At 53.2% G+C, this 21,037-nt stretch overlaps 1 protein-coding gene across 11 annotated transcripts in view; it reads right to left on the bottom strand.

Annotated features, from left to right (window-relative positions):
* Positions 1-12: 12 nt before the first annotated feature.
* The window catches only part of SLC9A5 (solute carrier family 9 member A5), a 26,339-nt gene continuing 5,314 nt past the window's right edge, over positions 13-21,037 (bottom strand). The window contains exons 3-17 of one of the 11 annotated variants that reach the window (XM_028477626.2): positions 19,672-19,835; positions 19,420-19,498; positions 18,939-19,116; positions 18,139-18,359; positions 17,722-17,924; positions 17,405-17,494; positions 17,237-17,307; positions 16,359-16,488; positions 15,785-15,873; positions 15,497-15,623; positions 11,262-11,432; positions 10,642-10,711; positions 9,840-9,974; positions 1,444-1,495; positions 13-80 (exon numbers count right to left, since the gene is read on the bottom strand). In XM_028477626.2, the coding sequence (XP_028333427.1) occupies positions 1,488-1,495; positions 9,840-9,974; positions 10,642-10,711; positions 11,262-11,432; positions 15,497-15,623; positions 15,785-15,873; positions 16,359-16,488; positions 17,237-17,307; positions 17,405-17,494; positions 17,722-17,924; positions 18,139-18,359; positions 18,939-19,116; positions 19,420-19,498; positions 19,672-19,835 (1,736 nt within the window). In that variant the 3' untranslated portion in view covers positions 13-80; positions 1,444-1,487. The other 10 variants (XM_007125892.4, XM_028477625.2, XM_028477624.2 and 7 more) reach the window with 10 other exon arrangements.

The raw sequence follows: 21,037 nt of genomic DNA, 5'->3' as shown, positions 1-21,037 counted from the left end.
CAGGTAGAAGGCACTAGGTCGTAGGAGGTGCCAGTCTTGGTGCCCGGCTCAGGGAGCGCAGTCAGTGCCGCAGTTCAGGCCTGAGGAGCGGGGAGAAGAGCCGGTGTCTCTCCCTCCAGCTCACGGCTCGCGGGTCCACGCTCACGTGGGCCTTCGCCGGGAGGGCCCCAAGCTCGAACGCTCACTTGCCGCCACGCTGGGCGGGCCTGCGCAGGTGGGACGCTCACGGGGTGGGCGGGACGCTGCCTCGTGCTCGCGCTCCCGCGGGCCCAGCCGACCCTGGCCTCCCCACCACCCCACCGTGGGACTCGTGCGCCCGCTCCCTCGCTCGCCCGCCCGCCGCACTCACGCCCGGGGTACGCGCCGAGGGGAACCCCGAATCCGGGAGGCCAGGCAGCCAGAGCCCTCGAACGTACCACACCGCCGCCTCGACGGCGAGTACGGCGCGGCGCCCGGCGTTGTCGGGCGCCGCCTCCTGGCCGCGGGGGCGGGAACGAGCGCGGCAGAGGACAGGGCGCCGCGCCGCACCGCCCCCTGGGGGCCGGAGGAAGCAGCCACAGCCCACCCCGTCAGGCCCGACGGCAGCCGCCTGAGCTGGCCGGAAAGCGCGAAAACGCGAGCTCTCGCAGCGCCCCCGGCCCATCCACCCCCTCGTCCCCCGCGGGCCCGGACGCCTCAGCTTCACCGCCCTCCCCCGCGCCGCCGCCCAAGCCCCCGCTGACTTTGACTTGGCTTCTCAGTTCGCCGGTTGGGGCAGCGACCAACGGCCTTCCCACCGCGCCTGCTCAGAGCGCCGGAAGCGCTCCCCCGCTGGGGAAGGCGGCGTAGGTGCGCGAGGGTGAGTGAGCAAGGGGTCCGCCTGGGGCTGAGGGAAGGGGCTTGCAGGGTGGCGGCGGAGGGGACGGGGGCGCTTCTGCTCTTGAATGCACGCAGGATGCGGGGAGCCCTACCACAGCCTCCCTCAGCAAGACAAGGAGCACTCGTTCCTGTCAGCCGGGAGAAGAAAAGTGTGGGCCCAGGGGCCCAGGAGGCCCCTAGGAATCCTGAGCCCAGACCAGCTGCTTGGTGCTGCTGGCAGCCAGGAGGGGTATCTTCATGGAGGGTGGGAGGGAGGAGCCCTTCCGTTGCAGACCCCATCTTTCTTCCAGTCCTCAGTCCCAGGCACCCAGAGCCAGGTTGTATTATACCATGATGGGCTGCTGTTTGGGTTAGAGGGAAGGAGGAGGCAGGGAGGGGGCTCTGTGGTGGGAGCTGACCCAGACCTGCCGGAATCCACCAATCCGCCAGGTCCAGACCCACCACTCGCTTGCGCTTGCGTTCCTGCACTTCTTTCATATGCACTCCCTCCCCAGCCCCACACCCCTCCCACAAAATCCCACCGAGGAGGCTGAGACTGAGGTCAGGATTCTGGAACCAGAGGGCCAGCTCTGCTCTTCCACTTACCTGATGGGTGAGCTCCAGCAACTCAGTTCTCTTTGAGCCTCGTCTTACTCACCTGTAAAAAAAAAAAAAAAAAAGAAAGGAAAAGAAAAGAAAGTCATTCTTTCTTCCTGGGATTGCCCCGAGAACTAGGAAGTGCCCTGTATGTCGAAGGTCCACTTGCTGCCAGCTCTTGGGCAGTGTTCGTGTCCTGCCCCTCATTTCATCCTCAGTTGGGGGACCCTGAACTGGTGAAAGTCACTTGGACAGTTGACCTGTGAGATCTCTCCCAGCTCTGAGGTGTGAAGTCCCTTTGGGGCATGTGGGCCTGGCCTGACACTCCCCCAAATTTGTGGGAAGATTGTAAGAAGGTAGGTTATGTGGCCAGAAGAAGACACTGTGCCCCATAACATGCTCAGGCCCTTGGTTCCTTGTGGGGAGAGGGCAGTGGGTGCAGTAGCTTTCCTGGCTCTAAGGTAGTCACCTCCTTCATGAGCCCAGGGAGGCTGCCAGAGGAGGGAACCTGGGTATCAGAAGCAGGCACAGAGGGAACAATAGCAATCCTCCCCTCCCCACCATTGCAGCTGCCACGTCAGCACCAAGTCCAGATTCTCAGAGCAGCTGCCTGGGAGCCTTCTTCATGAGGGGGATCTGGCTGTGAGTGAGGAGCCATGGAGTTGTCCTGCTGCCTCACCAACCCCCAGCAGGCCCTCTCATCCCACCCTCCTCTAGCTTCATCGAGCATCAGGACCAACCTTGGCTCCGTCCCCAGCTGTCCTAGAGCCGCCCCACTGAGTCACTGCCTCCGGCTCCCTCCCTCCCCTTCTGCTGCCCACTGTCCTCCCACCCCCACCCACCAGCCAGGCCCCCTGTGAGCCCTAAGAGCTGGTTGGACCTGCTGGCAGGCATGTGTACCCCTCCAGTGCTAAGAGAGACCTCACGCCACAGGCCATAACTGACCCCAGCACCCCTGGGCGCAGGCAGACAGACTGATTCAGTGGCAGGGCCAGGCCTTGGTTTATTCACTCCACATAGAATGTATGCTGTAAGCTTTGCGAAGACAGAGACTGTGTTTTATCCACTTCTATACTTCTAGCACCTAGCACAGGGCCTGGAATAAATGTTGAGGGGTGCCTGAGACTGGTCGCACTACCCCTGTCCTCCTGAGGTTCCCCATTTATGAGCCAGATGTAAACCAGTGTCACAAATGGAGACAGATTCAGAGGCTCGGTCTGAAAGGGACACAGAAGAGGCAAAGAGCTGCAGGATGCACAGCCCCAGGATGGCAAAGATACAGATGGAAATGGGGACAGACTGAGCCTAGTGGGGAACACTGGGGGCTGGGCCTGGAGCCAGCCTGTGCCAATGACCGCAGCAGGCTCTGTGGGCTGAGCTTGCAGGACTGAACGGTGACTCATGGGGCCCATCTCTGTGGCTCTCCTGGCAGCAAAATCTACTCACAGCAGCCTTTTCCACTGAGATCATAAAATGGGGATGGACCTCCCTCCCCTGCCCCTTCCCCAACCTTCCCTCAGCTTTGCATTTCTTACCAACATGACTCAACCAAAAATGAAGTGGGAGCTCTGTGCCTCAAGGGGCCTAGTGATAAGAGATCCACAATCATTGCCCTCATTCCATCCCAAACCTTGCATACCCTTTTTAGTACTGCCCCAGACAGTTAAGTTGACAAATACCCTAAACCCTCCAGATCTCTCTCACCTCTGGCCTAAATAAACTCCAGACTCCTTAGTGTGGTCTTCAAGACGTTCTAGAGGCATCACAGCCTTCCTGACCAGCTCTTATACAGGCCTGGAAAACTCATCTGATCACAAGTCTTATCTCAAACTGTCTCCTGTACCTGGAATGCCCATGTCCATCTCCCCAGGTCAAAATCCTTCCTCCTTCAAGGCACTGGAGGCCCTTCTTCCCTCCTGCCTAGTCAGGTGGTGACTTGCTTGTTCTCCTGCATCCCAGGTGCCTGCCTCCTCCCGGCTGTGCTCACCTGCTTTCTTACCCTCAGTCAACTCATCTCTGACCAACCTTATTTGCCTGGAAGTCCCCCCTTTCTTTTACCCAGCTCCAGGCCCAGGAGCCCCTCTGCACCCCCCTCCCCCACGCCCCCTCCCCTCAGTTGTCTGATGATGGGGATTTTATTTCTAAACCTTTCTAATCTCGTAATTTTTTTTTTTTTTTTTTTTTTTTTTTTTGTGGTATGCGGGCCTCCCTCTGTTGTGGCCTCTCCCGTCGCGGAGCACAGGCTCCGGACGCGCAGGCTCAGCGGCCATGGCTCACGGGCCCAGCCGCTCCGCGGCATGTGGGATCCTCCCAGACCGGGGCGCGAACCCGGTTCCCCTGCATCGGCAGGCGGACGCGCAACCACTGCGCCACCAGGGAAGCCCTAATCTCATAATTTTTGAAGGATATGGTGTCTGGGCCACCTTCTTCTGGAGACCTGGTTAAGATTACAAATTGCTGGGCTCCCGTAGACCTGCTGAGTTAGAACCTTTGGGGTAGGCCCAGGAATCTGTGTTTGACAAGCTCCCAGTGATTCTGATACTGAGGTCTGAGAATGGCTGCCTGCCCTCTTCAGCACAAGCACCTTCACATCCCTGGGCTGCTGGAGGAGCCTCCCAACAGGTCTTCCATTTCTAGCCTTTCCTCCTACCAACCCTTCCTCCACGTGGGGTTTCACACATCCTCCACCTGGCACCGGCTACATTCGAGCTCCCTAATGCGCATCACTGCCCACACTCCCCAGGTCATGATTCTCCAGGCTGGCTTTCTGCCACCTCCAAAACTCAGTGGGGTCACCCCACCCAGGCCTTTGTGTCCCTGGCTGGTCTCTCCCCAGCACATCACCCACTGCTCCTTGCTTTTCACCACGTGCGCTCCAGATATCTTTTATTCATGCTGCTCTTCCCACCTAGAATGCACCCATGCAATTTTGCCCATGTTGTCAGAGCCCCTCCACACACACACACACACACACTCATGCTCCTTCCAAAGCCCTCCCAGATTTCCTCAAGGCCTCATCTGTTCCTTGGCTTGTAATGTAACACCAATGATGACAAACATTATAATCCCTTACCATGGGCCAGGCTGTATACTAGGTTTTTGCATTTCATCATCTAATCCAGACAGCAACCTTATGAAGTAAGTATGATTGTTACCTCATTTTAGAGATGAAGACACTGGGGCTCGGAGAGAATACGTGACATACCTAAGATAACATAGCCAGTGAGTGAGAGCTGGGACTCACCGCTAGGCCTTAACACTGCCGACTGTAAGCAGTGTGAGGGCAAAGCCTAAAAGTCACTCTTCTCTTCCCACCTTCCCCAGGCATAACACAGAAAGAATGGTGACTAAATTTGTAACCTTTGCAGTGTGTTGGGTCCTTCAGATCTGTAAAGATGAAGAACAGGATGGTGATTACCTAGGGCTAGGCAGAGGGTGAGGAGTGACAGCTGATGGTACAGTTTCTTTTGGGGACGATGAAAACGTTCTAAACTAAGGCTGTGGTGAGGGTTGCACAACTCTGTGAATATGTTAAAGACCACTGAACTGTATATTTTAAATGGGTGAATTTTATGGTGTGTGTGTTAGGTGTCAATAAAGATAGATACTTTTTTTTTTTTAATCCTCCAGCACAGTGGAAATTGAATCTGGGTCTGCCGTTATCAGGGATTTCCGTCCCTAAATGTTTCTGGACCCCACACTATCCAATTTGTGTCGGAAACACTCAAGGTAACCAGCTCCCTTGAGATGGCCCTCCCACCTGCCAGGTGCAGAACACTTCTGTTCATTTGTCCTACACCTCCCTCCAGGTGTTTAAGGAAGGCTTATCCGGTCCCAGTGTGTGGTGGCTGCATCTTTGGGCACTTTGGCACCTGACCTCTGGGGTCTCTTTTCCTACAGGTTGTTCCCATTTTGTGGACTCCCAGTTCTGTGACCCTGTGCCCATACAGCAATCCCCCGGACTGCAGGCATCCTGTAAGGTGACGTATTGGGAAGGAATGGGAGAGGAGGGAGGGAGGGCCGTAGGGCCTAACAGTCCTTCCCAGGACCCCCCTCCCCATTCTCTATCCAGGAAGCCCTGGGGCAGGGAGTTGGCAGTTTCCATCTCCCTCACCACCTGCCCTCTTGCCCCCTGCTCACACCCCAGAACCCCCAGACACATGGACACAGGACACACATCCATCCGAGAGATGTTTAATGTATCTTAGGTTCAAAGTACAAAATACAGGGCAGGCGCTAACCCCAGGAAAGTCACCTGCCACCCAGTCAGCCCCTTACCACTGCAGCCAGGCATCCCAGCCCCAGAGCAGTGGAGCAGTGGCCCTGGGATACCTGGCTCCTTTCCTGTTTGGGGAATAAAAAGGTGACAATGTGGGTGGGAGCCCAGAGGCCATCGTCTCCCCTCCTCATAAAACCCAGACCCAGGGATCTGAAAGGTCCAAACTTGGACACAGAGCAGCAGATCCCCCAGGGTAACCCTGGCTAAGAAGCAGCCCTGTTGTGAAACCTGGCCCAGCCCTGTGGCCTTAGTCCTGGAAAAGGAGGAACTATTGCCCCAGTGACTGGCAGCAAAGGGAAGGAGATAAAGCAAGGAGTGGAGACAGATTCCCACTGCCCTGAACAAATCGATTATGGGTAGCTGACCCAACAGGGCAGCAAAGCCCGCTGCACCTCGCACCCCATACCCTCTGAGGACCAGCCCCTCGCGGAGCCTTCTGCCAGGGTACTGTCCTTGCGCTGGTGCTAGGGACGAGATGGAGGGCAGGAAAGGCCATTGTCAGCTGAGGAATGATGCCCTTGCTTTGGGGGCAAGAACATCTGTGTAGAGTCACCCCATGAGGACCCTCTGGGGAAGGGGCATCAACTACCCACATCTCTGGGCCTTGCCCCTAGAAGCTCTGGACTGGGTCTTGAGCCAGTGTAAGGGCCTTACTGAAAGGGAAAGTGGCAGGAGTTAGAAGCAGGGAGGGTGGTGAAAAAGGTCCCTGTGAGGACCAGCCCAGGAGACCCTTCTGACCTGTCCCAAGGGAGCCCAGTTGCTACTTCAGTCCAGGCCCCTCTAACCCGATGTCAGGTTGAGTGGGCTCCTCTGCCCATTGTGCAGGGAAGGTTTCCACAGGGGCTCTGGCCCCCTGCTCCTCCTCGAGTCCCTGGGCTACAGCCGGCCACCTCTGTTGAACTGGATGCACCAGTGGGAGTTGGCGGTGCCTGGGCTGAGATGAGTGTGGTCCTCGTGTCCCATGAGGGGCTGCAGCTCCTGCTGCTGGGGGATGTCAGCGCTGCTCTCGCTGTGAGAGCGGCCAGCCTTGGCCAGGCTTGGGGGAAAGGCAAAGCTAGGGCGTAGATCAGAAGGCAGGTTGAGAGGGGCCTGGGGCTCTTCAGTGACCAGTGAGCGGGGAGGCAGGCGGGTCATAGCTGGGGCCTGGGTACAGGGCGGGGATGCCAGGCTCTCCAGGGACGAGATGCTCTGGTTCCAGCCTGTCTGCATGTCCACGGGCACAATCTTGGTGGTCTCTGAGGACACGTAGACTGCCAGGTCCCCCTGCCCACTCTTCCAGGGCAGCTCCTTCTCTGCACAGGTTGGGGAGGGGGGTATGATGCGTGGGCTTGGGCACACCTCAAGGCTCCCTGGGGACAGAGTACACATGCACTCATTACCAATCCAGTGGAATCTTTCTCAAGTATAAGCACACTTTCAATAAATAAGTTCATTCCACAGTTGCCACATAGCATCCATGTGTGCAATTATTTGAGGCATGCCTTGCCGAGTGGAAGCGCCACAGCTGGTTTTGCTCCCCACAGTATGCCCAGCGCCTAGCACAGGGCTGGGCACATAGCAGTTGCTCACAAATACCTATTGAACAAATGAAAATAACTAAAGCAAGAGAAAGCGGGATCAAGGCAAGAAAATACCCATCTACGATCAGCCCTCACCCAACTTGCAGTGCTAGTCTTAAACCACATCCTGCCAAGCCCCGTCCCAGGGTGGGACAGCAGCAGGGTGAGGAAGATCTTGAGGCTTGGCCACTGGGCTCCTTGCCTGAGTTCCCACCACAGCCCTTTGGTGGAACAGAGTCCAGGAGTGTGAGCTCATGCGAACCTAACAACAGGCTAAAGCTGTGCCGGCGAGGGGGATGCCAGAGCACGGGACCTGAGACTCCCAGAACTGCTGGCAGCCAGCATGGAAGGCCTGGCCGCTGCATTACAGGAAGTCTGAGGTTCTGAAAGAGGAATCCTGGGAAAGAGCAGCCCTCTGGCCACCTACCACCCCTTGTTCTCCAAAGTCAAGCTCAATGCCTTGCATATAATAGGTGCTCAGTATGTGTCTACTCATTGATAAAGTCCTGAGCACTCCAAAAATCTGGACTGAGTATGTTATGAAATGTATTAATTCTGTGATTGAAAGTAAAACTACCTCTCTTGAAAGACCTGGGATGCTGGATTGAATTTTAACAACAACAAAAATTAAACAAAAAACTTCAGTGTTCACCTTTAGAGGATGCTGGGGAACTAATTGTTCGTATGAAAACTGATAAATAAAATGAAAATTTCAAGCATTTATCCATTCTTCCCTATATGAACTGTACCTCAAAGTAACTAAGTAATTGATGAAGGGAAGTTTTTTTAATAGAAGAATTACTGTTAATCAATGCAGATGAAAAAAGAGACATAGAATATCACCATTGTGCAACCCCTAATGAAATGTTGGATCTGGCAGTGATCACCAATGGCTGCCAAGACCGTCTGATGAAAAGTTGACAGGGAACTTGATAATGGATGGATCAAGCCAACAACAGCTAAAACCTGTTATCAATGTTAACCTCACAAAAAGAGAGACAACCAGATGGTATATGCTTCCTGGTGTGATGAATGCAATAGGAGGTACAACATCACCACCTATGAAGTATGCTTACCAAATCTGATCTGGATTTAATTATTGGTTTTAGAGGAAATATAAGGGTCAGTGAAACATATTAAATGATGCTTTGGGGATGCAATCAGCAAAATCCAGACAAGGAAAGACTGTGGGACAAATAACCAAGTTATTTCAATAAATCCAGTGCAAGAAAAAAAGGTTATTGGTGGGGGGAACCTATAAATCAGGGTTTTTCAAACTTGACATTATTGACAGGTTGGAAGAGATACTTTGTTGTAGGGGGGCTGTCCTGTGCATTGTAGGATGTTTACCAGCATCCCTGGCCTCTACCCACTCATTGCAGAGGTACCCCTCCAGCTGTGACAACCCAAGATGTCTCCAGACAATCCCCTAGAGGGCAAAATCACTCCACCACTACCCTCTTAAGAATCACTGCTGTAGATTAAAAGAGACTTATCAACCAAATTTCATGGGTGGGTTTTGTCTGGATTTTTATTTGAACTACTGTAAAATATTAAGACAATCAGGGAAACTTGAACACTGACTGGATATCTGATAACAAAGATTTTGGATATGATAATGGTATTGTGGTTATATTTTTACGAAAAATCCTTATCTTTTAGAGATACATGCCGAAGTATTTTTTGATAAAGTGATAATGATATTTGAGATTTGCTTCAAAAGAATCCAGTGAAGAGAGGGGCATAGTGAGGGTATAGATGAAATAAGATTGGTTAGGAATAGATTAATTATTGAAGCTGGCTGGTGGATAGATGGGAAGTTTATTTTACTATTCTGTCTATTGTATATTTTGAAATTTTCTATAATATTTTTTTTTTTTTTTTTTTTTTTTGTGGTATGAGGGCCTCCCTCTGCTGTGGCCTCTCCCGTTGCGGAGGACAGGCTCCGGACGCGCAGGCTCAGCGGCCATGGCTCACGGGCCCAGCCGCTCCGCGGCATGTGGGATCCTCCCAGACCGGGGCGCGAACCCGGTTCCCCTGCATCGGCAGGCGGACGCGCAACCGCTGCGCCACCAGGGAAGCCCTACAATATGTTTTTTAAAAGACACCTAGGGTGCTTGAGCCAACTCAGGCTCCTCTCTCAGGTCAGGCTGCCACCCTCACCGGGTCTGTACCTGAGGGCTGGTGTGCTGAGCACGGGTCACAACAGAGCCTGGTGTTAGGTTTGCTTGTCACCTCGTGTTTCTCGCCAGAGAGCAAAGGGAGGCGGCACGGCAGTAAAAAGGCTTTGGGCTTTGAATCAGGTGGGTCAGGTTCAAATTCTGGTTCTGCTGGTTCTGGACAAGTCCCAAATTCCTTTGAGCTCAGTTTCCCCATCTTGGTTGTTGTGAGGATTGAATCAGATATGTATGTCAGGTATCTGACATAAAGGAGATGCTCAGTAAATGCTGGTTGGTGAATAAATGAGCGAATAGGAAGAGGGATTGTCTGGAGTAGAGGCCATCAGTAAAGGGGGAGGAAACCAGCTGCACAGCTCCAGAGGGAGGTAGGCGGGAGGAAGCCATTACCTGAAACTTTGCCCTCTTGGAGAACCTCACTGGTAGCCCGAGCCACAAAGATGATCCCTTCATCGTCCTCCTTCTCTGTCTCCGAACTGTCGCTGTCCTCCTCTTCCTCAGACTCTACGGTTAATATCACAGCAGCTGGAGAAGGACAAGAGCCGAGTGGGGTTGGCCACCAGCAGCTTCCTCTTGGTACTGCACAACCCCAAGCCGGACCCCCGTCCACCCAGGTAGAGCCCACAGTTGGCAGGGACACCTGCTTTGTCCTGTGGCTGTTACAGCACTGGCCTATGGAGTTGGGTGTTTGAGAGGAAGGGAGGTGGGGATGCAGAGCTGCGGGAGGCAACAGGGAAATCCAAGTCCTCAGAGGAAGCCATAAGGAAAGTCACACCTTCCAGCTCCCCCATCATCTCTCAGCCCCAGATCCCATCGTCAACTGGAAGCATAAACATCTGGAGGGCTGGAAGGCCCGTCAGTGTGCAGCTCATCCAAACTCCTGGTTTTACAGACGGGGACACCAGGGTTCACCCATCCTTCAAGGCCCAGACCAAGCTCCCCCTTTATGACACCTTCTCCAAGTCCTCAAGGCCTATAACCTGTAGTTAGCTATCTGATGTCACAGATGTCTAATAACTGCTTAGACATGTTCAGCTTTGAAATCAAGTGTGCCCATCTAGTCCCTGAGGGGAAGAGCCCCAGTTTATGGTATTGAATGCCATACAGAGGAGGTCCTTCAAGGTTCTGGCTGATGGGCCCCTGCCCTTTCCCTCCCTATCCCGTCCTCAACTCCACCCCACTCCCTGCTTGCCTGTGTCCTGGAAGCCCAGGTCTCGAGGAGGTTTCCCATTTGTAGCCTCCATGTTAGCCATGCCATCCTTCTAAGGACCAAAAAACAAAAAAACAAAAAACCCTAAGCCTCTGGCCCTGGCTCCAAACCCCAGCCCTGTTGTCTGGTGGGGCCAACAGGAGGACAGGTCTTCCTGATGCAGCAGGGAAGGGAATCTGTCAATCCCAATGGTTCTACCATCCCTTGACTGCCCCCCCTCCCGCTGCCGGCATGTGTTGTGGAGGCCGACGTGCCCCAGCGAGGACACTCAGGACGTCAGCCTGGGCTGAATAAGGAGCTTATGGAGTCCCCCCAACAAGGAATCTGCCTTTCTCCTGCCCATTTCACCTCTGGTAGGTGGTCCTGCTGCCTCCCAGCAGGTGACCACATGGACAAGAGGCTGATCTCCTTCTGAAGCCCTTGCCTTCCCCTTCTGGGGCTCCAGGAAGGTGCAAAAGGGAACCCAAGCTGCTGCAGCCCCCAAGTTCCTGAGGATTATCCATCTAGGGGGTCCCCCTAGGCTGGATTCCAATACTTGGGAGCTCAAAACTGCATGCCGTCAGCCTGCAGCTGCAAACAGGAGTCCCAGAGAAAGCACATGCCTTCTTGCGGCTGGCCTTGCGGGGTCGTGGCTTGCTCTTGGTGAAGCAGATGTTGTGCTTGGTGGACTTAAAGGACTCCAGCCGCCGCTTCATGTTCTGCTGGAAGACCTCCTTGTCCTGGCGCTCCTGCGCATCCTCAGAGATGAAGTGGCGGCTGCAGCTGGCTTTGTACTGACAATGACAGCCCCACCCTGCCGTGAGGCCGGGTGTCCTGGCCTCCCACAGGGACCCCAGGCCACAGCCCCATGTTCACCATAGCTCCTGCCGGCCCACTGTTGCCAGAACTAGCCATGGATTGAAAAAACAAAACAAAACAAAAAATACAGTAGGGACCCGGCCAGACTCTATACTCTCTATATGCTCGGTTCACTGGGGAAAAACTTTCCTTTATCCCAGAACCTGTTCCCTCAAATTTGGCTTTCCGTATTCCCTACTGCCCTCTCCCAGTTCTCTCCGATCTGAAGTGACATGATGCAGGGGACCCTGTGTCTTGTCCCTCAGGGCTACTGTGAGGCCAAGGGGGGCATTTCCTTCTTTGCACCTCTGTTTATCTGAGCCTGGTCCACATGCCTGGCCCATTTGTCTGCTTTTAAGTACACAGGACTCTGTGTCCAGCTGGATCTCTCCAGCTAGCCAGTTCTACAGCCACCACCATGACTCCTCAGGCTGCACTTTGAACTTCCATGACTATCTCTCTCGATACCTTTGACCCTCTCAGTCCAACAATACCTGAATTGGTGTCCAGTTCAGGACCACCCCCATCTCTCCTCTTTTCAACTCTTTCTCATAAAGACCAAGCCCACTACACACTCACTTAGACTGTCTCCACCTCTGCCCTTGACTGCTGAGATGCCTTTTCATTACCCAGTGGTAGCCCCACAAAGCACTGCCCGCATGTTCCCAATCATTGGTCCTGCCTCACATTCCCAGTCTGGTCGCTCTCCTTCGCCTCATATTTTCTGCTTCCCTGAGCTGGATCTAAGAGCCCCCTTTAAGTCTCCTCCCAGCTGCCCTCTTCTACACACTCACACAGAGGTGCCCCTCTCTCCTGGGCGTGCAGGGGCCCAGCTCCTTCACAGGGCTCCTCACTCCCCAACACAGGCCTCCGCTTTGCTTAGCTCACTCCCTGCTTCCATCAGTTCCCTGCTCTGCTCCCTCCTCCCTCCCGGTCCTCCACTCTCCTGCATCTTCAATCCTTCCCTCGACACTGGCCCCCGTCCCTCTGCTTTTAAGCGTGCTCCTGCCCTTACCTCCTTGAAAAAGGCCTTTCCATTGATACCATTGCCTCGCTTTTGCTGCCAGACTTTTACACTTACATTCTGACACTTCCCTAGTACCCATTAATTCCTTGACTATCAGAAATACAGCTCCATGTACACATATAGCTGATTCACTTTGTTATAAAGCGGAAACTAACACACCATGATAAAGTAATTATACTCCAATAAAGATGTTTAAAAAAAAAGAAATGCAATCTAGAAAAAAAAAAAAAATACAGCTCCAGAGGGGTTTGACTGATTGCAACTTCAGTGTGCTGCTTTCTCCCTGGTCAGCAGTGCCATGGCCTCTGGTTAGGCAACATCTGTGCAATGTCCAGCCCTCCTTCTGCCCCAGGCCTTCGAGACACCATCTGCTACTGCCCCTCCAAGGGCTCCTTCTCTCTCCTCCGCTGGCTCCCCTTCCTTTTCTTACATGTGCATTCCTCAGTGTTGTCCTTGGCCCCCACCCCTCTAAATGCCCTCCCCAATGAAAGTGTCCACTCTCAGCGCCAGCTAGCCCAGGGATACATCTGTGTTTCCCAGACATCAGCCATCAGACCAGCTACATTTGAGTCCCCTCAGGGGACTTATTAAGAGCAGATTCCTCATCCCCTTGCACACTACAGGATCAGACTCTCCAGGAGGTAAAGCTAGGAATATGTATTCTAGCAAGCTCCCTGGGAGATTCTGATGTAGCCCAGCCAGGAAACCTCTGATATAGATTGCTTCCAAATCTTTATCTCCAGCCCATATCTCTCTCCTAAACTACAATCTTATGTTTCTAACTGCATACTAGACACTTCTGTCTCTCTCTAATGATATTTCTGTGAAGAACATGAGGAATTATGGATTGTGTTCTGGCATAACTAAGTGGATTTAGAACTGGTTGAGTAACCATACCCAAAAAATTCTTGATCAAGGTCAGTCTGGAGGAAAGTCTGTAGTAGCATGCCACAGGGCTCTGTCCTCAGCTGTATCCTGTGCAACATTTGTATGTTGATTTTGATGAATACAGAGTTAACAGGCTTAGCCAATTTTCATATGATGTGAATCTGAGGAGATATTTGGTGGCAGACATGGGATCCAAACAGTGGAATGATGGGCTAAATCAAATAAGATGACATTTAACAGGGATAAGCACAATCTTAATCCAGTTATTTTTAATTGACCTCACAAGAACTGGTTGGACTGAACCATTGACCAATCTTACACACACACATCCACAGACAGTCGGTCATTATGTGCTTCCTGATGTAATACAATAAGAAATACATAGCACACCTATCGAATGTTCCTGAATACAACCAGGCCTCCAGATTTAACTACCAAGAAGTACAGTATGTAGAGGAACATGTTAAACACCACCACTGGAATACAATCAGCAAAATCTGTAAAATGGAACATTCTCTGAGATAATGTATCCAGTCTCTTCAGTAAGTAAATAATGAGAAAAAAAGGAAGACAAAACTATCACAGATTTTTTAAAAATAAAGAGACATGTTTACTAAATGCAAACTGTGGACTTTATTTGGATCCTGACTTGAACAAACCAGCTGGAAAAAGGTATTTATTGACCACTGGCTGGATATTTGAGGTGAAAAGGAATCACTGTTATTTGTTGTAAGTGATAAGGGTACTATGGCTTTTTTTTACAAGAATTCTTGCCACCTAGAGATACATATGGAAATATTTAGAGATGATATGATGTCTGGAGTTTGCTTTAAGATAATAAAGTGTAGATGGGGCATGGGGGGGACAGAATGTAACAGAATTGACCATGCATTGAAAATTATTGGAGGTGAGTGGTGGTTAAATGAGTTATTCTCTCTAGTTCTGTGGATGACAGAAATTTTCCATAAGAAAAAAGTAAACAAAACCAAAAAACAAACAAAAAACCCCACAGGTTGGATGCGACAGGGTTTAATAGTCATTAACTGAGGAAGACGTGGTGGGTTGCCTGACTATAAGAAAATATGGGGCCTCAGGGTGGTGAGCCAAAGCTGGAGGGATTCTGGGCTGTGGGAAGAGAATGGCAAGTTCCAGAACTAGAAAGGTGAAAGAGCCCCTGTGCCAAACCCAGGCCACGGCAGTGAAAGCCCAGAATCCTAACCACTAGGCTACCAGAGAACTCCAAGGGGCCTCATTTCTAATGACTAAAGAAGACACACCAAGGACAGGAGCTGCTGGCCTGAGGGCAAGGAGGCCTGTGTGGAAGGAAGCTGTTTTGAAACCTTTGCAGATTTACTCTGCAGAGCTGCAGAGAGTCAAATCAGGACCAGTGGCAGAAAATTAAAGGAAACCAATCTGTCTCAGCAGTAGAAACAGCCTTGACTGTTAAAGCTGCCAGGAATGGTAACAGCTCGCTTCTCATTTCAAAAAGGTTCAAGGTAATGGCTTGCTGCCCTCTAGTGGGGTTGCAACAGATTCCTTCCTGTATGGGTTGGGCCTTTCCTACCCCAAAGCTTCATGGCCTGCACTGGACTAACTCACATTACCTAAAACAGATGTCTGCCTCCCCCAGGTTAAGGTGGTCCCGTAGGCGGCTTCCTCAGCACTCCTGCTTCTGTCTGTGACCCCATCAAGCCCTCTGTATCTCCTGCTCTCCCCTTCCTGGCTGATCACACAGTTCTTTGTGCTCCTCTCCCTTCCAACCACCCAAGTCTAATCCGCAGTGGTTCACTCCAGCTTCCCAACTGGCTCTCCCAGCCTCTCAACTCACCCCCTCCAGTTTGATCTGCCCTCTGCTACCAGAGAAGACATTCTTAAGTTCTTGTAACAGGCCAACCTTTCTCAAAAAAAAGAAAAGAAAAAAAAACAAAACTAAAACTAAAGGTTATAACCAACAAGATGAAGCCCACACTGTTCAACTGGGCATCTATAGCTCTCCACAAGCTGGTGCCAGCTGCCTCTTGAGCCTTCCATCGTGGCCTCCCCAGACAACGCTCCCCCTCAGAACTCTGCCCTGCCTGCTCTCACCCTGTAGCGAGGTTTGTAAAGGCCTCCACAGAGCAGGTGGTGCATCACAGCATCCTCACGGTCCCGGCCGCTGCGTACTGTGTCAATCACCTGCAGATCCAGACATGCTCCACTGCCACTCTCCCTCCTGCAGGAGGGAGGAGACACGTGTGCTAGGGACGGGCCAGGAGGCACAGGCCAGGGGAAGGGCAGAGGCAAAGGTGCTCACAAATCTTCCCCAGAAGGGATTCAGAGAGAGGGCGCAATAGAGAGGAGCTTGAGGAAGGGGAAGGGGGCTCAAGGACTTACAGCAGGTTGGTGACAGAGGTCTCTGCCACAGAATTGCGGCTGGGCATAGAGGGCAGAGTGAGCCCGGTGGAGGACAAGACGTGGCCTCCCTGCAGGGGCCAAGTCAGAGGTCAAAATGGCAATCAGATGAAAGGTGGCCCAGACAATCAGAGGGCAATAAAAAGAATAACAGTGGTTAACACACTTTGCTCTTTTGAAGTTCCAGGGACTGTGCTAGGCACTTTTTATACTGAATCTACAAAACTCTGACAGAGGTACTCTTACTCGCACTTTCTTACAGTTGAAACTGAGGCTCCGAGAGGATAAGTGACTTACCCAAGGTCACAAGCGTGAGATGATAAGAACTGAACCACATCTGCTGACTCCAGAGTCCAGCTGTTTCCCACCTTTCTGTACTGCCTGCTAGACTCTACATGTCAGCATCAGGCCAGGCTCGTTCCTGTAGCTGCCACTTCACAAGACTATGGAGTCTGCTGGGAATTCCCAACTCCCTGCTCAGGGCCTGCCTGCTTGTCACCGCTTCCTGCCTTGTCCTCCTGGCCACCTGCCCACCCACCATTGTCTGCTGGCCCACCTGGTCCACGAAGCTGATGGCATCCCGGATGTTGAGTCTGTAGTACACATCCCAAATCTGGTCCCGGATGCGGTAGGCTGACCGCCGCATCAACAGCTGACTCAGGTACTTCTTATCAAACTGCTCCCACCTACAGAGGATGCCAGGCCCGGTCCTGAGTGCCATCCCCAAGGCCTGGGCGGCTGGCCCTTCCTCAGACAGGGCAGGGGCACCGCCAGCGCTGGGCCTATGTCTCTTGGTGTGGGCCTCAGTCAGAGAGAATCTCGAAGCTGGTCCCTGCCCTTATGGAACTGACAGTATTGTAGGAAAGCCTGGCATTAATGAAGTTATTACATATAACTGTAAAATTACCACCATGGTAAGAACTATAAAGGATAATTATAGAGTATGATAGGGATTTGTCCTAGTCAGGGAGGCCAGGGAATCCTCCGTTAGGACTTGATGCCTGTGGTAAGATCTGAAGGATGAATAGAGGTTAAGTAGGTGAGAGGGAGGCAAAGGAATGTTCTAGTAGAAAGAACAACATGTGCACAGGTCCCAGTGACCAGGGCCGGGGGAGCATGGTGGGTTCTGAGTTTCTAAAACAGGGTTCATTTCATTGGCAGACAGATAGTCAAAGACACAGCTGAGCACAATGCGGCTGGTGTCTGGAGGTGCCAGACCATGCAGGGCAGAGCTGCGCAGGCCTCACTGGGGAGCCTTGTCTTATCCTGAGAGTACTGGGACACCAGTACTGCCAGTACTGCCCGAAGGGCTTCAGGAAGAAGTTGGCCAGCCTGAGCCTGACTGTGTCCCTCCTCAGAAGTGTGCACATCCCCCATGCTGCCCTGGCTGGTGAGGCTGCCGCTGCTGAAGGAGCCTCGGGGCAGCTCCCTCACCTGTCCCTCCAGTAGTGATAGCCATGGTGCCCCACAACGTCCTCCACTGCAGCCAGAATGTGGTCAAAAGTCTAGAAGGGGGGTGGGTAGGGGGACCGGATCAGGACTCTGCTCAAAAGAGGAGAAGGGAGAGAGGGACAGGTGGAGGGATGGGGTTCTGGTACCCACGTGCTCATGCAGCTCCTGGTTCAGGGTAGGTTTGTGATGCTCACTCCTCTTCACCTTCAGCCACTTGACCAGTGGCTTGATGGTCAGGCCCTACGGACAGGCAGCCAGTGAGCCCTGCCCTGTCCAGTTCCCTGCTGCCTTTCCCTCCCCATAGTTAGGCTTCAGCTTCTGTATCCCCACCTCACTGCACTCAAGGTCTGGGAAGTCAGGCCCCCCTGCCTCCCACAAGAGGAAGAGGAGCCTCTCTCCCATAGGCTCCAAGCCTCCCCCAGGGCCGGCCAGACCCTCTCCCCATCCAGCCTCGTGGGCGCTCCCACCTGCACGATGACTGTGAAGAAGACCACCACAATAGTGGTGGCTACAAAGTAGTCCTTGGCAGGGATCTTGGTCCTGTCCAGGAGGATGACGAGAGCGAAGGCCACAGCCCCCCGCAGGCCCCCATAGGACATCACCACCTGGTCAATCTTGTCCAGAGGGACCAGCCGGAACTGATTCAGCACCCACGTCTGCAGGACTACGCCTACAGCAGGAGGGAGGCCAGTGGGAGCAGGGTGTTGGAGGGCACTGGGCATGGATGGCACCGAGTATCTGGGCTAAGGTCTGACAGGGGCTGGGAGGGGTGAGCAATAAGGGGAGGCTTAGAAATTGTTGACAAGGATGTGGACTCAGACTGGGAGATGAGCTGGGAGGGTGGGCAGGAAGGAGGGTGGGAAAGCAGAGGGTGCCGGCAATACCGAGGGCTCGGAAGAACAGGATGAAGAAGAGGGTGCCCAGCACCAGCCCAGAGTCCCAGGCCCACTTGGAAGAGTCCACGGCCGAGATGCCAAGCAGCATGAAGATGATGGTCTCAGCGCAGCTGGCTAGAGTCTTCATTGTGTACTTGACAGCTGTGCGGGACTTATGGGAGATGTTGGCCTCCACGTACTTCTTACAGCCCAGGCCACACATAGTCACCCTGGGAGAGGAATGGAGAGTCAGGGCGAGTGAGGAGGGGCCACAGGAAGCACAGCCTTTGGGGTTTGAGTATGCACAGGAGAGGGTGTTGCCCATCACAGGATGTCAGATTCTCAGAGCCGAAGCCCAGGGAGGCATGGAGACCATCCAAGCATAGGTAGTGGTGGTCCTGGGATAAAAGGGTCCGAATCTCCAGGCTTCCCTCTCGGTGCCTTCTGGAGGGGGAAGGTGGGAGAAACATCCTCTGACTAGCGCACTGTCTGAGGCACCTTTTAGAGTTCTGTGGCCACCAGAGCCAGTAGCACCAGGCCTCAAAGTCCACTTCCAGCTCAGCCTACACCCCAGAGAGCACTTTAAGCAGAGGAAGTTTGGGTTCTGGGGTGCCCAGGACAGCCCTAGAGGCAGGTCCTGGAATGTTACCTGAGGCTTAGTATCTCCCCAGGGGAGTCTGAAGCTCCCACTCCCACAAGGGCTCGGGGAGACCTATGGACTCCTCCGGGTCCTGCTTCTGTCCATGTGAGGGGCGACCATCTCCAGTGCCCCCTCCCAGCTGCCTGCCTGCAGGGCCCCCAGGACTCACGCAAGAATGGCGGAGAGCGAGGCCATTTCAGCAGTAAGGTAGGCTGCGTAGGCGAGGAGGAAGACCAGCAGAGGCTCGATGATGCGGACCCGCTTGGTGAAGCGTGTGGTCAGGGCCAGGAGGAAGGCAAAGACTAAGCCCACGGCTGCCCCGCCCAGACTGACCACAAACAAGGAGGCTGGGGGAGGAGTGGGTTGTCAGCATGACCCCTGGCCCGGACCCCACCAGGGCCGACAGACTGCTGCCTGGCAGGGAGTGGAGGATGATGCCCACTGTGCTCCCCAGGGGTCAGGGTCCCAGAGCTGGGATTCCAGGAAAGGCCCTCCTTCTCAGGTTCTCAGGGCCCTATTTCTCCATACAGGAGGGAAGGGAAGGAGGCAACCCGAGCAGCGTCCTCTGTCCTGACGCGGTGGGGGGCAGGGGCTCAGCAACCCAGGGGAGGCAGACTTCCAGTGCCCGACAAGAGGGAGAAAATACTGACCGACTCCCTTCAGGTAGTCAGTGGCCTGCACGTTGGCAGAGCCCATCTCCACAAAAGAGTTGCAGACCTTGTACAGCACCTAAGCGAGAAGAGGAGCATCAGGAGCGACGGGGGAAGGCAGCCATTTGGACTGCTTGGAGATGGGGAGAGCAGAGACCATATTTCTTCCCCAGGGGGCCCGGGGAAGAGTCGAGCCTGGTCAGAGCATGGCAGCCTGGGGTCAAGGAACGGCAGCCAGCCGAGCACTCTCACCACAGTAACTGCATCATTGAGCAGGGACTCGCCGAAGACGATGATAAAGAGGGTCTCGTTGACGTGCACCTCCTCAAAGACAGCCAGCACGGCCACGGGGTCCACTGCTGAGATGAGGCTCCCGAACAGCAGGAAGTCCAGCAAGCCAGCCTGCACTCTAGGGGCTTTCAAGGGACAGATGAGGGACAGCAAATGGTGAGGTACTGAATTGCCTACAGCAGCCCCTGTGACAAGCCCAGACTCCAGCCCCACGATTAAAACAAGTATGCCCAGAGAGGACCTGGGATGGTGAAGAGAGCGTCGGCCTGCAGGTCAGGAGACCTTAGGTCTTGAGCCGAAGGCCTGCCTTTGCCACTTACCAGCTCTGTGATGTTGGCACTGTCATTGTCACATGACTTCTCATAAGCCATGCCTCCTCATATGCCTGCCTAACAGTACTGCTGCAAAAATCAACCCAGGAGATGGCTACGATAGCTCTATGTAACGTGGAAAGCTAAGGTGGCCCTGACAATAAGAACTGCGGCAACAGTAATAATAACCACCAGCGGGTGGAAATTGGCTGCTGACTGGCTTTATTCGGGAGAAGAACGAAAGAGAGTGCTTTCTCCCACGCCGGTGGTTCTCAGCCTAAGGAATTCGACACAGTTCTCAGCAGGAGGGGGAGGGACTATCCATCCGTGAGGGCTGAATATAGTATGGAAAGCACCCACCACAGGTAGGACTTGAACATGCCATGTAATCTCTGTGAACCTCAGTTTCCACATATGTATAATGAGAATAATAATAGAACAATAAGAAACTCAAAAAGTTCCTTATTTAGCCAGTGCCTAATACATAGTAAGCAACCAATAGATATTACCTATTATTAGGATTACTGTTACTATGGTCTGATGTCCTCCCTTCCCTTACTGCCCCCAAATAGTTCACTGGCCCATTAGGAAAACCAGGCTGGAGTCCCCAAGTGGAAATTGCAAACCTCCCCTTGCATCTGTGAAGAAGTCTGAATTATCAACATTCAGGGTTGAATGGATTTGGGGGCCAGGAAATGAAGAAGGGAGCAGGACAGGGCAGCCTGAAGGCAAAGAGCCTCAGTAAAACAGACCTCTCCTGCTAACTTTGGACCTGATATCAAACGAGTTTAAGGGCCTCTATTTCCTCATCCATTAAAGTGGGACAAATTATACCCCCAGCAAGGTTGCTATGAAGAGCCAGTGGGATGAGTAAAGAGAGAACACCCAGTGTAGTGTCTTGCATTCTGTGGATGTATAATATGTATTTATTAAAAATAATAATAGGGCTTCCCTGGTGGCGCAGTGGTTGAGAGTCCGCCTGCCGATGCAGGGGACACGGGTTCGTGCCCCGGTCT

The sequence above is a fragment of the Physeter macrocephalus genome, chromosome 17 (assembly GCF_002837175.3).
Source record: "Physeter macrocephalus isolate SW-GA chromosome 17, ASM283717v5, whole genome shotgun sequence".
Taxonomy (NCBI): Eukaryota; Metazoa; Chordata; class Mammalia; order Artiodactyla; family Physeteridae; genus Physeter; species Physeter macrocephalus.
Note: the sequence above shows the minus strand (reverse complement) of the source record. Positions and strands in the feature narration are given on the sequence as shown.